Source organism: Balaenoptera acutorostrata, chromosome 9 (genome assembly GCF_949987535.1).
Source record: "Balaenoptera acutorostrata chromosome 9, mBalAcu1.1, whole genome shotgun sequence".
Classification (NCBI taxonomy): domain Eukaryota; kingdom Metazoa; phylum Chordata; class Mammalia; order Artiodactyla; family Balaenopteridae; genus Balaenoptera; species Balaenoptera acutorostrata.
In genome coordinates this window covers 37169200-37186041 of record NC_080072.1, presented here as the reverse complement: position 1 = coordinate 37186041, position 16842 = coordinate 37169200, and the positions used below count along the sequence as shown (strand labels likewise).

The 16842-nt window shown below is 38.1% G+C and overlaps 1 protein-coding gene across 2 annotated transcripts in view; it reads left to right on the top strand.

The window, feature by feature from the left end:
• NELL1 (neural EGFL like 1) overlaps positions 1–16842 on the top strand; it is an 858172-nt gene that overhangs the window by 220833 nt on the left and 620497 nt on the right. For both annotated transcript variants that reach the window (XM_057553940.1, XM_057553939.1), the window contains exon 12: positions 7822–7950. In XM_057553940.1, the coding sequence (XP_057409923.1) occupies positions 7822–7950 (129 nt within the window). The remainder of the gene's footprint in view (positions 1–7821; positions 7951–16842) is intronic.

Sequence of the window (16842 nt, the reverse complement as noted above, 5' to 3'; positions counted from 1 at the left end):
CTGCTAGCTATGTGACCACAAGGAAGGTAATTAACATCTTTGAGCCTTGGTTTATTCATCTTTAAAACACTCTTTTAATTCTAGTTTTGGAAGACTGAGGATTTTGTCATTAGCTCTACAAATATTGGAGTGTTTATAATGTGTTGGATATTGCCTTAGGCACAAGGGAAACAAACTCACAGGGTCCTTTCCCTTGAAGAAGTGAGCTTCTAATGTGAAGATAGACATTCAACAAATAAACACAGAAATTAACATGTAATTACTAATTGTGATACCTGTTATAAACAAGAAGAATAGGGTGGTATGGGAGAGAGTAATGGGATTTTCTTTAGACCTGAGGGACAAGAAAGCCTTCTCTGAATAGATTATATTTAAGCTGGGACTTGACGACTGAGTAGAAATTATTCTGGCAGGGATGTTTCATAATGTTCTGAGTTGGTGGGATAAGCTTGCAAAGACCCTGAATCAGGAAAGAGACTGGAGTACTAGAGGAATTAAAACAAAGGCCGATACAATTGGAGGGAAATGACTGAGGGAGAGGAGAGCCTTGTTTGTTGTTTCAAATCAAACTTAAGGATTTTGTATCTTTTCTTAAGTAAAATGGGAAGCCCTTACAAGATTTTTAAGGGAGATTGTGACGTGACCCAATCTATGTTTTATTTATTTATTTAGGCTGTGCTGGGTCTTAGTTGCAGCATGCGGACTCTTAGTTGTGGCATGCGGGACCTAGTTCCCTGACCAGAGATTGAACCCAGGTCCCCTGCATTGGGAGCACGGAGTCTTACCCACTGGTCCACCAGGGAAGTCCTCCAATCTATGTTTTAAAAGGATTTGTTTGTGAGGAAAATGGATTCGAGACAGGCAAAAAGGGGAACAGGAAGGCAATTAAGGTGCTATCCATTTGAGAGATGATAGTTTGGAGTAGGATGAGTTTTTCTTCTTGCTGTGGAGTTGGGGAGAAAGAGATAGATTCCAGAGATATTCATGAAATAAAATTAATAGAACTTGGCAAGGGCCAGTATTTGAGGAGAGAGGACAAAGATGACTCCAAAAAAAAAAAAAAAAAAGAAAGAAAGAAAAAGATGGTTTAAGTGGATACAGGTCCTGCAGATGGTTATGGAGAACTTGGAGAGCATGGATTTTGGAATTAAGATCAAGAGTTCAGTTTCAGATGGGTGAGCTGCGAGACAACTGTGAGGACATCCAAATGAAATGTCAAGTGGGCTATGGCTATAGTGACACAAAATACAATATGTAAAGTGGGACATGCAAGACAGTGTTATTTCCTATGCTTTTAGAGGGCGTTGTGAGCCTTTATTATTGCTTCTAGAGAAGCGTGGATGTTCTCAGCCAGAGGCCAGAAGAGATTGAGCACAAGAATTGGCCTAGTCTCAATTTTTCTTAAGAACAGATTGGCAGAGCCTACAGTTGGGTCCTAAATGGGCCTATTTAAAAAAAATTTATAGGGCATAGCAGGAGTTGAGATCCACAAACATCATCAGAGAATAATCATTAGTAGAAGTCTATGCCCCAAAGTATTTAAATCATAGAATAATAATTTTCTTAGTGGTCTTAACAAGAACTTGAGTCAAATCATAACTCTCCCACTTCCTGGATGTGTTACCTTGGATAAGCTAGTCCCAACCACATTTTCCTAATCTGTGACGTGAGGATAATAGTAATCTTTAGGGTTGCTGTGAGGGTTTCCCTTACTTACCTAGCTGAGGTGTGTAACATGCTTAGCTCTGTGCCTGGCAAGTTGGAAAAACTCAATAAATAGCAGCTTTTATAATAAAAGTGTTCTCTGTATTTGGACCAGTACTAGTTAAATGATGTCACTGTGTGCTTCTAATTACAGGACGATAATTCCACAGACTCTAGAGCTACTTATTAAAAATATTCAAGTAAGATAACATGAATATTGAGTAGGTGTGTGCACATGTGTGTGTGTATTCTACAATCTGGTCACAGCTTCTGATTCTGGGAAAAAAAGACAGTGATTTAAGAAAGAGGGTGACATTGAAGATTCTCATGTATCAGTCTGTGTTGATAACCAGCTGCTGAAGAAAAAAATTGTACCAAGAGCTAGCTAGAGGACTTGAGAAAAAGACTGTAGGTAGCAGCTCAAGACAAATATCTGGAAGGGAAGGATCTGTATCTTAAACGCCGTGCTATTCAGACTCATCAGATAAGAAAGACAAAACCTTTAGAAGGATTTTGAAATGTGGAAAGTTAATTGAGGATTTATGACTTGGCAGCCAACTATGCTGGGGTGGGTTTTGAAGAATGAAGATGACCAGCTGGGGTGATGAAAGTGTACTAAAACTGAATTGTGGTGATTGCTGTATGACAGTGTAAATTTACTAAAACTCATCAAACTTTGTCTTCACAATAGGTGAATTTTATGGTATGTAAATTATACTTCAGTAAAAATGTCTAAAGAAAGAAAAATGGCGACTAGCAAACCAGTCACATTAGCCTTCTAGTTGCTTAAGAGGGGACATTAAATGCCAATGTAGATTCATTCATATCTTTATTCACTCATTAATTTAACTACCCATATTTCTGCCTGTCCATTTTTCCATCCATCTATAAGCCATCCATCCATACATACAGCTACCCTTGTGTGGGAAACTCTTCATTGAAAGAAAAGAGTCAGACATAGACCTGACTTAAAGAAGTTGGAGTGATTAGAGTTAGGATTTTTAAAGAATATTTGGAATTGCCCAGCCGAATATATGCGTATGTATGTATGTATGTATTGGGTTGGCCAAAACGTTCGTTCGGGTTTTTCCTTAACATCTTATGAAATATCTTCATATATATATATATATATATATATATATATATATATATATATATATGGCTCAGTGTACTTTCACAAGTGCACTAACTTCTCTGATCTTCAATTGCTACATCTGTGAAATAGGGATAATAATTCCAGTTTCATAGGGTTGACAGAATTAAATGGGATAATGCATCTGAAACACTTCACTGAGTGCCTAGCATATATTACATGCTCAGTAACTGTTAATCATTATTATTACAACTCTGCCAGATTTGAGGTTCTTTAAACTTACCCTTTGTCCTCAAGAGTTGGAGTTCCATTCCTCCCACTAGGATCTGTGTCTTGCCCCTTTTCAGGTTTCTACCTGTGATGAATCAAAGGTCAAGTTTTGCGTCATCTAGAAGGGATTTCTTCTTCTCTTACACGCTATGATAATTTGTACTGCTCACATCTTACTTAACTACCCCTGTATTTAGCTTATATCCCCTTAGAGTTTCTAATTTCCTTGTGGTCAGGGAATGTCTCAAACATTTTGACATTGCCCCCAGGAGCTTGCATAGTGCTGCAGTCCACAGAGTAGGTGCCCCATACAAATTCAGTGGATGATTATTCACTCATGCATAAAGGCAAGCGGGCACTGAATAAATATTGCTTGAATGAAGGCCTGCATTGATTTAAAAAAAAAACACACACGTGATTTTGGCACAATGGTGAGGCCCAACCAAAGTGGATTTGTCCATAAGCTTGGTTTGTCTCACAGGGGCCCTTCATTGTCCTTGAAATACAATTGACCCAACTCTCTGCATTGTGAATTGATATGGCACATGCTTGATAGAGAGATATGCATTGGAAAATCAACAATGTTTGAGGGGCTTTATTCTAGCCGGTCAAATGCATGTGGAAGGAGAAGGACAGTTGCAGTCTTGGGAAAGAAAAAAAAAAAAACATAGCCATGTAACAAAGGATGCACATATGACATTGAGTCAAGCATTATAATGAAAGAAAATGTGATAACTTAATTATTGATCAATTCTGACATGGGGAGGGAAGGCCAGGCACTTCCTCTGGCAAAGAAAGCTATGATGCCTAAAAATTGTCCCTTTGCTAGCAAAAATATCACGTACTTTTAATGGTTATTATAAGCTTTTCAAGTCCTTGTAGAAGGGTTCTTGACTGACACAGGTTTCACATTTCCAACAAATTCTTCCTCTGATTTTGACTGGGGCAATCTCCAGTTAACAGGTCAGATAGTGAGGCTGGATGTGATACCACGCTCCCCTAAGCCTGTGGATCTACTCTAACGTCACAAGGAGCATCTACATCTTTCACTTTTTTTTTTTTTTTTTTGCTAGGTTTGCTCTGTGAGAGGATACAGGAAAAGTACATGGGCCTTGGAGCTTACCAGACTTAATTTAGAATCTTAGCATCTCCACTTACTAGATATTAATGAGTTTGGGCTTTTCTTATCTTGAAGCTGAGGATAACAGTGTTATCAACTTATTTGAACTTCTATTGTCATTGTCAATATTATCATAATCATTATCATTCTCATCACAGTGGCTAACATTTAGTGACCACGTAGTATGTATCAAGAATTGCTCTAAGTGCTTTATATGGATTACCGCATTTAACTCTTTCCACACATATTAATAAAGTATATTATTATCCCCATTTAAAACATCTAGTGTAATGCCAGACATATTATAGGTACATGAATGTTATTATTTAATAAGAGTTGTTATCTTTTAGACTAAGTATGGTCTAAAGAGTGTTGGTTTAAAATTCTGTTTCAAAGGAAAAACATTCTAGAATGTTATCACCAAAAGGAATTAAACTTGGAGTTGATATAGTTCAGTGTTTTCTATATTTTTTAAAGCCAGAAACTGTTGTTCATATGATCACTATATCAAAAATATCAAAGCAAAGCTATTCTATTTGAATCAGGGGTGGGGGACTTGAGCCCTATCTGACAACTCATCTGTGCCCAGGATTCTGAGGAACAGTGTGAAAACCACTGATGTTGTCCTTTCCCGGTATACGTACCTAGACATGCAAAGCGATTTATTTTGTTTATTGGTATAGACCCTGAATTATAAATTAGATCTCCTCTTCAAGAACAGTTGTTTTTTATGAGACTGCAATATGTGATGTAGCAGTATAATTATTATTTGCTAAAATGTACTGAGTTAAAGATGATAAAGCACCTTCATATACCTTGTTATATTTGAACTTCACAATTCCTGTGGTGGGCATAACCTATTACTTCTTGTTCACCTAAAAATGCTGCGTAACATATAAATTTTTTGGGGGGGGGGCGGGGGGAAATTGGTGCAGTTGGTAATAGAGGTGGGAGAAAAAAATATCAGAGACCAGAAATGTTGGAAAAGGGTGATTCTGTTGAGATAAGTTAACACACTGGAGTTGGCATTTGCCTAGAGGGCAGAACAGTAGAATCTGGCTTCTAATGGACACTGTTTAAGTAGACAGGAGACAAAGCCTGGGGCTGGTGTGAGATGCATAAATCAAGAACCTTGAAGGGTAAATCCTCAGTGGGTGACTAGGAAAAATCCACTCTGCAAGTGGAGACTTGCCTATCAGTCTTGACTCTAGGTAGCGAGTATGGCAGAGAATAGTTTGCATTCCTGAAAGCTTAGGGCCTAAATTTATTCTACCTATGTGGTTCAATCCTTATGCCCCAGGGCAAAATATAATTTAAAGTGATTGTGGGTTGATAGTTCCCTCAGGCACCTGACAAAAGCAAACACAGATGCTCTCTGAAGAAATACAATTTTACAGCCCAAACCTCAAATAATTTCCACAGATTAAATCCTAAAAAATATGAGCTCACAAATAAAAGACTCACTCAAAACACAAGAAAAGAAGTCCTCATGCATGATACTCAGCAAAACAACAAACTGTAAATTCAGATGCTGATTTTACTTTAGTAAAGTTGGAAGACTGAAGATACTGGAGTTATTTGTATAAAATATGTCTAATATGTTTTTAAAAAAGGAAATTAAAAGATGAAAGAATAAGAGACCACAAATTTGATCAAAGAGACTGAAAAAGAAAGCAATTGAATTCTAGAAAATAAAAATGTAAGTAAAATAAAAATGATATGGATGACTGAAACAACATGACACAACTTGAGAGAATTAATAAACCAAAAGATACATCCAAAGTTAAACAGAATTCAGCATAGAAAAAAACAAGGGGAATATTAAAGCAAGTCTAAGAAACATGGAGGAGAGCTTGACAAGGAAGGAATAATATTTATCTAATTAAAATTCCAGAAAGAGAGAATAGATAAAATGGTGAAAAGAGAATGTTTGAAGAGAAAATACCTGATAATTTTGCAAATTGATAAAAGATTTAATCTTTAGATTCAAGAATCCCAAGGAATCCTAGGAAGAATAAATAAAAATAAATTCACACCTAAATACCTTAAAGTTAATGAATACAAACAAACAAACCCCCTTCCCCATCAACCAACCAACCAAATAAAATAGATCTTAAAAGCCACAGAGAAAGTGTTTGTCACATACTAAGAAATGACTATTAGGTTAACAACTGACTTCTCAACAGTGATAATAGAAGCCAGAAAACAATGGAATATCTTCAAAATGTTGAGGCAAAATAATTCTATACCCAAAAAAGCTATTTTTCAATTAGGAGGGTGGTCAAAGTACATATTTAGATAAATTGAAATTGAGCACAGTTACTATCAAAATATCTTCATTAAAGGAACTTATAAAGGATACATTAAGAAAAATAACTATCCTAGAAGGAATGTCTGAGATTCAAGAAGACTCTTGGGCAAAGAAATGTTAAACATGTGGTTAAAAAAATATGCCTCGGGCTTCCCTGGTGGCGCAGTGGTTGAGAATCCTCCTGCCAGTGCAGGGGACACGGGTTCGAGCCCTGGTCCCGGAAGATCCCACATGCTGTTGAGCAACTGGGCCCGTAAGCCACAACTACTGAGCCTGCGCTCTAGAGCCCGTGAGCCACAACTACTGAGCCTGTGTGCTGCAACTGCTGAAGCCCACGTGCCTAGAGCCCATGCTCCACAACAAGAGAAGCCACCGCAGTGAGAGGCCCGCGGACCGCAACGAGGAGTGGCCCCTGCTCGACGCAACTAGAGAAGGCCCATGCACAGGAACGAAGACCCAACGCAGCCAAAAATAAATAAATAAAAAATAAATAAATAAATTAATTAAAAAAAGACAATACCTTGTTAAATAAGGTCTATTTAAAAAAAAAATAGTATGCCTCAGGAAGCATGTTCAAGAACATTTCTTGCAGCATTTTTTGTAATTCAAAACCTGCAAATAACTCAAATGTCAACGTGTAGTATAATGGATAAATTTTGGAATATTCATGCTATGGAATATTATACACCATTGACAAATAAATGAAAGATAGCTATAGGCATTAACATTGATGAATAGAAAAAAAAACACCATGGAAGATATTACAGTATGATTTCACACGTGAAGTTCAAAATGGGCAAAACTAAATAATCTATAATTTAGAAATACATACCTATGTATGGTAAAACTATAAAAATATGTAAGGGAGTGATTAACACAAAAATTAAGAGAGTTGTCTGATGGCTGGGAGGAGGATTCATTGGGGACCTGTAATAAAGGGGTACTGATAATATTGTATTCATTTTATTTATATATTCATATATATTTATTTTATGTGTCTTATGTATCATAAATTTTGCAATAAAACAATTATAGAAAGACGTCATATAAGAAGGCAGTAGAAGATTCAGGATCAACATGGATAAAAGCCTTCAAGAAGGAATAACTTTAGCAAGTTTGTATATTAGGGGGAAAAATGTGAAGCATGGGATGGTCCAAAGTTTCCTAGTCCTACTCTTCTACCCCCTTGCCAGCTTACCTTTGCATATTGCCAAGGCGTGTTCTCATGTATACTGACATATAATAAAAATGTCTCATGCTTTATTATTTCGAAGTCTTTTATTCTTTTCTTTCCTGTTCTAAAATTTTATTTGCTTCTTCTAGGTCATAACTTTTGCGCTGAAGGACCTAAATGTGGTGAAAACTCAGAGTGCAAAAACTGGAATACCAAAGCTACTTGTGAGTGCAAGAATGGTTACATCTCTGTCCAGGGAGACTCTGCCTACTGTGAAGGTAAGTGAGCTATTTAATAAAGTCAACTTGTGAGAAATGTGTTCCTGGTAGACGTGGTTGAAGAATGAAAGCCTTCACTTGGTTCTGGTCCTATGGGATCCTATAAAAAATTATACCAACAATCTAGGATATTCTCTTCTTCTGACTTATCCAGGCTGCTTAGTAGCATGTAAAAGCAAGACCTTTCAATCACCAGCAAAACCATAAACACCTCATTTTATGTTGTCTTATTTGGGCAGATTGTCTTCTACAATTTCAGTTAAATGTTACATGGTGGATCCTCTCTTTGAATGGATGCTTTGATACTAGCTTATACCCAATTGCCATCATCTTCACCTGCCAAGGGCAGAGTTTTTTTTTCAGTTGTGTTTCCTAATGACTGATTCATGTGTTGCTAATTCCCAAACTCTACTAAAAGTCCCAGTGACAGATGGACTCATAACTTTGGCACATGGATTGGTATAGTAGGTTGGTGGCCTCAAGCATCAGTGACCCCCTTTTCTACTTTATAGAGCAGAGCAACTCCACTGTCTTATGTGAACCCCTCTTTCCATGCTCAGCATGCTGGGGCAAGCATTGCATACTCCTGTTCCTTTAATATACCAGAGGATCAGGGATTAGTTCTGACCCTGGATTTACATGTACAGTGCCCTAAAATCTGAGCCCATCCATTTCTCCAGTGCTCACTGGCTCTCTCCCATCAGTTTAGAGAAATTCTTATAGGCAAAGTGATGGCTAGGCTGTTCTTCCGTCCTGGTTGGACCCAATTATTCCTGTCATCTTTACTAATATATTGAACCTTGGTGTTCTGTTAATTAGGAAGGTAGATGTCTTGACTGGAATAAATGCTGCAAAATCTTGGTCACTTTCCTCCTACTGATTTGGTTCTCAAGTGGGTCAGGTATTGTCAAGGTAAAGAAAATTGATGACAATAATGGTAAATTCCTTTCCATTCTTCTGTTTTATGTTGTTGACCCCTGCTTAACTTTTTGGCTTTGACTAAAGACCTCTTCAGTTGTTAAGGAAATGTTTCTAATTACTGTTAGTGTTCAGAACCTGGTAGGAAACCTCTGTTTTTCATTTCTTCTGGAAGACTTTCTTTATTACTGCTTTGGTTCTCATTAGCAATATAAGTCTAACTAATAGTTAACCCCCGACACACACACTTTTTTCTACACTTTTTTTTCCCTTTTGCTTACCTGTATAGATTTGAACTTGATTTGGGAGACATGCCACTTGGGAGGATGAAGTTGCCCTTTAGTTATGAACCTTTTCATCTATCCATTAACATCATGTTACTTATTTGTCAATTTTGAGGAAGAGGGCTATTAATTTCAATACTTCACATTAACATTTATTTTTTATATCTTACCTTATGCTATTTTGTATTTTTTGTCAGAAAATTACTGTAATTTTAAAAATAAAAAATGTGAACACTTTCCTCTCCATTCATCATGAAAAAATCCCACAAGCCAGGTAATGGTCTAAAAAATTGGCTTTCTTACCTTCTGCTATATGTGGGGATAGACTATGAACAATTATAAAAATGATAGAAGGAACCTCAAAATAATTTGAATCTTGATTCTACCATTGGCAGGTGTTTTAGTTGTCTATTGGAAGCAGTACACCCACCATTCCTGGCTCCCCTTAGCTGTTGAGACCTGGCAGAACCTGGGAGGAAATTGCTGGTACAAATGCTGTTTTGGGACTCTCTGATTCTCTCCTCATTTTTTGTTACGTAGAATCAATTTTATGAGGTACCATTTGTGGTATTATGCCTACCCTTTGTGTGTGAGGCCTTATTTTATTGATTATGTTGAGTGATTTTAGGTCTGAATCCCTGTTTTCTTGAACATACTTCTCAACTTGTTGTGTGCGCGGGGCCTTGGGTCAGTGTATACTGTGGTACCACCTTGAGTCATGGTAATGTCCTCGGGCTTTAGTCATTTTTCTGTGATCATGGGGACATTCCGCAATTCCAGAGGGGGCATGTTCGTAATGAGAAAGATAGCACTTAAGGAGAAATGACTAAACATTAGAGCCCATTTACAGTCTAAGAATAGAACTCAGGGACTAAGATAGGGGTCAAATACTGGGCATCTGGATGGGAGGCACTGAGAACCAAGTAGAGTGAATATCAACATTTAGAGCAGACGCCCTCCTCTCTTTTCACTCAGCCATCCTCAGCACACTTGGGCTTTGGGCTTATTTTCCTGTGGTCGCTTGGTGGCTGCCATAGCCCCAGACATGGTGTCCTCCTACCAGCATCCCAAAGAAGGAAGGAAGGGGCAGGGATTAAAAATCTTCTCTGTGTGAGGTTCTGTGTTATTTTTTTTTGTGTGTGATGATCATATGGTTTTTATTCTTCAATTTGTTAATATGGTGTATCACATTTATTGATTTGCATATATTGAAGAATCCTTGCATCCCTGGGATAAATTCTACTGGATCATGGTGTATGATCCTTTTAATGTGTTTTTGGATTCTGTTTGCTAGTATTTTGTTGAGGATTTTTGCATCTATATTCAGCAGTGATATTGGTCTGTAATTTTCTTTTTTTGTAGTATCTTTGTCTGATTTTGGTATCAGGGTGATGGTGGCCTCGTAGAATGAGTTTGGGAGTGTTCCTTGTGCTGCAATTTTTTGGAAGAGTTTGAGAAGGGTAGGTGTTAGCTCTTCTCTAAATGTTTGATAGAATTCACCTGTGAAGCCATCTGGTCCTGGACTTTTGTTTGTTGGAAGATTTTTTTTTTTTTTTTTAAATGTTCCTTTGTCAGCATTTATTATTTTGAAGGTTCATTCACACCAACCTATAACCAGACGCTTTTTTTTTTTTTTTTAATTTATTTATTTATCGCTGTGTTGGGTCTTCGTTTCTGTGCGAGGGCTTTCTCCAGTTGCGGCAAGTGGGGGCCACTCTTCATCGCGGTGTGCGGGCCTCTCATTATCGCGGCCTCTCGTTGCGGAGCACAGGCTCCAGACGCGCAGGCTCAGTAGTTGTGGCTCACGGGCCTAGTTGCTCCGTGGCATGTGGGATCTTCCCAGACCAGGGCTCGAACCCGTGTCCCCTGCATTGGCAGGCAAATTCTCAACCACTGCGCCACCAGGGAAGCCCCTGTTGGAAGATTTTTAATCACAGTTTCAATTTCATTACTTGTGATTGGTCTGTTCATATTTTCTATTTCTTCCTGGTTCAGCCTTGGAAAGTTATACCTTTCTAAGAATTTGTCTATTTCTTCCAGGTGGTCCATTTTATTGGCATAGAGTTGCTTGTAGTAGTCTCTTAGGATGCCTTCTATTTCTGCAGTGTCTGTTTAACTTCTCCTTTTTCATTTCTAATTTTATTGATTTCAGTCCTCTCCCTCTTTTTCTTGATGAGTCTGGCTAATGGTTTATCAATTTTGTTTACCTTCTCAAAGAACCAGCTTTTAGTTTTATTGATCTTTGCTATTGTTTTCTTTGTTTCTATTTCATTTATTTCTGCTCTGATCTTTATGATTTCTTTCCTTCTACTAACTTCGGGTTTTGTTTATTCTTCTTTCTCTAGTTCCTTTAGGTGTAAGGTTAGATTGTTTGTTTGAGATTTTTCTTGTTTCTTGAGGTAGGCTTGTATAGCTATAAACTTCCCTCTTAGAACTGCTTTTGCTGCATCCCATAGGTTTTGGATTGTCGTGTTTTCATTGTCATTTGCCTCTGGGTATTTTTTGATTTCCTCTTTGATTTCTTCAGTGATCTCTTGGTTATTTAGTAATGTATTGTTTAGCCTCCATGTGTTTGTGTTTTTTCTGGTTTCTTTACCTGTAATTCATTTCTAATCTCACAGCGTTGTGGTTAGAAAAGATGCTTGATATGATTTCAATTTTCTTAAATTTACTGGGGCTTGATTTGTACCCAAGATGTGATCTATCCTGGAGAATGTTCCATGTGCACTTGAGAAGAAAGTGTGATCTGCTGTTTTTGGATAGAATGTCTTATAAATATCAATTAAATCTATCTGGTCTATTGTGTCATTTAAACTTCCTTTTAATAAGTTTTTAATAAGTTTCCTTATTAATTTTCTGTTTGGATGATCTGTCCCTTGGCGTAAATGGGGTGTTAAAGTCCCCCACTATTATTGTGTTACTGTCGATTTCCTCTTTTAAAGCTGTTAGTTGCCTTATGTATTGAGGTGCTCCTATATTGGGTGTATATATATTTATAATTGTTATATCTTCTTCTTGGATTGTTCCCTTGAGCATTATGTAGTGTCCTTCTTTGTCTCTTGTAACATTCTTTATTTTGCAGTCTATTTTATCTGATATGAGTATTGCTACTCCAGCTTTCTTTTGATTTCCATTTGCATGGAATATCTTTTTCCATCCCCTCACTTTCAGTCTGTATGTGTCCCTAGGTCTGAAGTGGGTCTCTTGTAGACAGCATATATATGTGTCTTGTTTTTGTATCCATTCAGTGAACCTGTGTCTTTTGGTTGGAGCATTTAATCCATTCACACTTAAGGTAGTTATTGATATGTATGTTCCTATTACCATTTTCTTAATTGTTATGGGTTTGTTTTTGTAGGTCCTTTTCTTCTTTTGTGTTTCCCACTTAGAGAAGTACCTTTAGCATTTGTTGTAGAGCTGGTTTGGTGGTGCTGAATTCTCTTAGCTTTTGCTTGTCTGTAAAGCTTTTGATTTCTCTGTTGAATCTGAATGAGTTCCTTGCCGGGTAGAGTAATCTTGGTTGTAGGTTCTTCCCTTTCATCACTTTAAATATATCATGCCACTCCCTTCTGGCTTGTAGAATTTCTGCTGAGAAATCAGCTGTTAACCTTATGGGAGTTCCCTTGTATGCTATTTGTCGTTTTTCTCTTGTTGCTTTTAATAATTTTTCTTTGTCTTTAATTTTTGTCAGTTTGATTACTCTGTGTCTCGGTGTGTTTCTCCTTGGGTTTATCCTGCCTGGGACTCTCTGCACTTCTTGGACTTGGGTGGCTATTTCCTTTCCCATGTTAGGGAAGCTTTCGCCTATAATCTCTTCAAATATTTTCTTGGGACGTTTCTCTCTCTCTTCTCCTTCTGGGACCCCTATAATGTGAATGTTGGTGCATTTAATGTTGTCCCAGAGGTCTCTTAGGCTGTCTTCATTTCTTTTCATTCTTTTTTCTTTATTCTGTTCCACAGCAGTGAACTCCACCATTCTGTCTTCCAGGTCACTTATCTGTTCTTCTGCCTCAGTTATTCTGCTATTGATTCCTTCTAGTGTAGTTTTCATTTCAGTTATTGTATTGTTCATCTCTGTTTGTTTGTTCTTTAATTCTTCTAGGTGTTTGTTCTTTAATTCTTCTAGGTCTTTGTTACAACATTTCTTACATCTTCTCGATCTTTGCCTCCATTCTTTTTGCAAGGTCCTGGATCATCTTCACTATCATTATTCTGAATTCTTTTTCTGGAAGGTTGCCTATCTCTACTTCATTTAGTTGTTTTTCTGGGGTTATATCTTGTTCCTTCATCTGGTACATAGTCCTCTGCCTTTTCATTTTGTCTATCTTTTTGTGCACGTGGTTTTCCTTCCACAGGCTGCAGAATTGTAGTTTTTCTTGCTTCTGCTGTCTGCCCTCTCAGGTTCTGTGTTTTTAAGTTTGAAGAAAGTCCTTCCTAGAAGGTCCCTTGTAACTTCCTTGCCTCTCTCTCCATGCAGAAGACTTCTGCTTATTTTTTGGACCAGGATTACATCCTCTCCACCCTTAGACCAATGAGATGACTGTCATTGGCTTGGGCTAATTGTGTCCAACCCCCAGATTTGGAGTAGGGGGTTTGCCTTCCCTGAGACTAAATGATCTTTGCCCTTTGTCTGAACTAATTAGAGTTGTAGCAATAGGAGGCAGGTGTATGGGTGGTTTTGGGTGGGCAGAAAGCTATGTATACTACATTCTTTTATGGTAAGATTAAGTTTATGGCCATTTACCCACCTCTGTCTTCATAATTATCCTCTGGCATGCTCACCACATGCCTGCCTGGGTACTAGAGACTCTCAGAGGCTGAGTTCATTGTTTCACTATAGCATAGAGAGGAGTAGATAACTTATGAACTGCTTCAGGCAAGTTATTTTTTACTCTGAGTAAGTGGAGTGAAAATGACCCATATTTCCCAAACCACAATGAACAAGACTGGCTTGCAAATTAAAACAAAATATTACACACATTGTCCAGGCTAACTTGAAAAACCTATTCAGGCTCTCAGTGGAAAAAGAAGCACAAAAGACTTTCAATTTTCTTAACTTCCTAGGGTAGTAGCAGAGATATAGTGTATTAAGGACTCCTGCTCTGCAGAGATTGCCATAGAAATTGCCATAGAGAAGATATCGGAACTCCTGGCCAATCAATAGAAGATAATAAGACCCTTTGTCAGCTATGATACAATTCACAGGAGTTCGTTTCGTTTTGCCTCGTCTGACTTGAGTAGGAACATTCCCCATTTTGAGAATTTCTGTAGTTGGACTTTGGTGTTTTATGAATTTGGTCTACTGAGGCTTTTTTACCTTTGGGATGACATTTTCAATGGGTTGGTCTTAAATGGTTTCTGATTCATTAGCTTCAATTAGAGGTGGTGTCTGAGGAAAGTACAGCAGTTGGGGTCTATTCATGATCTTCTTGAATTTGGAGTCTATATAGAGTCTCATAAACTTTTTCTTCCTGTAGTAAAAAGTTATGTTGAAGAATAAAGAACAATGTGATGCGTATACATCATGCAATCTGCCAGGCATAGAGAGTACTACAAGTAGCATTAAATAATACCTCCTACTTACAGAGTGCTCTGAATTTTTCAAACTCCTTTTATATATATTGTACTCTTTGAGCCTTCAGTAAATCTCTGCGGAAAATGGTAGCATTGGCCACATGAACTCCATTTTGCAAGTGCGGACAGAAAGACTCAGAGAAATGAAGTAAAGATAATACTCAACTCATTTCTCCTCCAGGGCTTTATGCCCTGACTTATGCTGCTCCCTTCCTCCCCATCCCCCGCCCTGTTCCAATGTGGTATTGTTCAAAATATTTGCTATCTCCTTCATCTAATGAAATCTGAATGGATGTGAGATGTGTACCATTTCATAGTAGAAAATCTAAGAGCTATTACAGGGTTCCACCTCTTTCTCATAAACCTGCATTGTTCCAGAGCAGGGCCTCTCCTTTAGCTAGGGTCCCAGAATGAAGTCTACACAGAGCTGTGTGACAGCTGACAGGTGATGAACATGTGGCATGAGTGAGAAATAATTGTGTAAATCACTGAAACTTTGGAGGGTGCAATTATCTGTTACCTTTGCGTGACTTAGCCTAAGCCTGTTGGTACACCTGCCTGAATTAGTTGACCCAAATCTTGTAGTTTCAGAAGGATACCTCCAACTCAGCGCTCATGACTGGAAGTAATTTTTTATGGAGCAAGCCTTGAGAGTTACTAGAAAAAGTATGAATCGTATGGATCATTAATAGTCTGCTCTGGCCCTGCTGCCAGGTAATAGATATTTTGCAGACAGCAAGTTGTAAATCAGTGCTTTATTATGACCAATTCCAACGTGGGAAATTGGATTTCCCTATTAAGATGATGATGAGACAATGCAGGTCAAAAATTTAGCAAATTGTCTGGTATTTACGAGTGATTTAGTGGGTCACAACGGTTATCATCATCAGCTTATATCAGTGTTTATGAGGATCTTTCTTGGAATTGGAAGAGTGTGTACTCATTGAGACCAATACTTTGAGAAAGTGGGCTTCTCATGTCTGCATCTTTTGGGAGAATTGGAAGGTAGCAGGGGAGAGTGTTCTTAGATGGAAGGACCAGGCTTTATCAGTCCCGCCAGGAGCATATTTTTAGCAGTGAGGTACCAAGTATAGTAATTTATAAAGATGAAGTTATTCCTTCCTTGGAAAAACACAAGTGGAGCTGAATTCAAGGATAATATGTCGTGGAACAAAATGACTTTTATTGGTTTGAATTTAATAATTTCATGTAACAAAACTACTGAGATGTCTGAAACAGCAACTGATTAGCAAGGTGATTTATAACTTCTTTCGCATGACTGGCAGTGATGACAAAGGGTCTGACCCTTAGAGTGTTAAGAGGCTGGGAAAGTGGCAGAAAGGTCAGAGTTCAAGCAGAGAGAAGGTTCAGAAGAACTAAGGGGGTAGATATTTTTTGGATGCAGAGGCTAGCATGAGTGCACTGCCATAGAAACAAGCCCCTGTGAATTCCTGATGAAGAGAATGCATGGGAAAATGGTGAGTATGCTTAGTTATACTTCTAATTCTCCAAGGATTAATCAGGTAACCCTTGTTTTGAAATTTTATAAAATGCACACACCTCATGATCCATGTAGCCTAGTTTATGCTCAAATCTGGGCTTCAGTCTCCTGCTTTGGACAGCACAGGGATCAAAAGCGTCTTTTGGATTATTCATGTTAGTAGAACCTTAACTCTAAGCTCCTGCTCAAATTTATTTCCAGGGGTTCAGAATGTTTGAGATAAGAATACCTCGGGGTATCCTTTTTTTCCCCTTCTTATTTAGCCTGCATGACTAATGGAGAGATCTTCTGGTATTCAGATATCTGGCAACAATCTCACTGCCACCACCGCCCTCACCTCCCCCGTCAGCCTTCCCAGGACACAGAGATCTCTAGCCATTGCTTTGCTTATGATAACCCACTTGCCACTTTCCTCCTAGCAGGAGATAGAGATGAGCTTTCTTCCTGGGCCTGGCTTTTCTTCGCCTCTGCTTCTTTATTCCCAAGGCTGCTTTACAAATGCATCTACTCCCGCTCTCCCACCTACTTAAACTCTTGCCTCTTCTTAACGACATCCCCCCACCCCCATCCCTATAACTTTCTTTTTGGAATTAAAACAGCAAAAAATATAGCCCA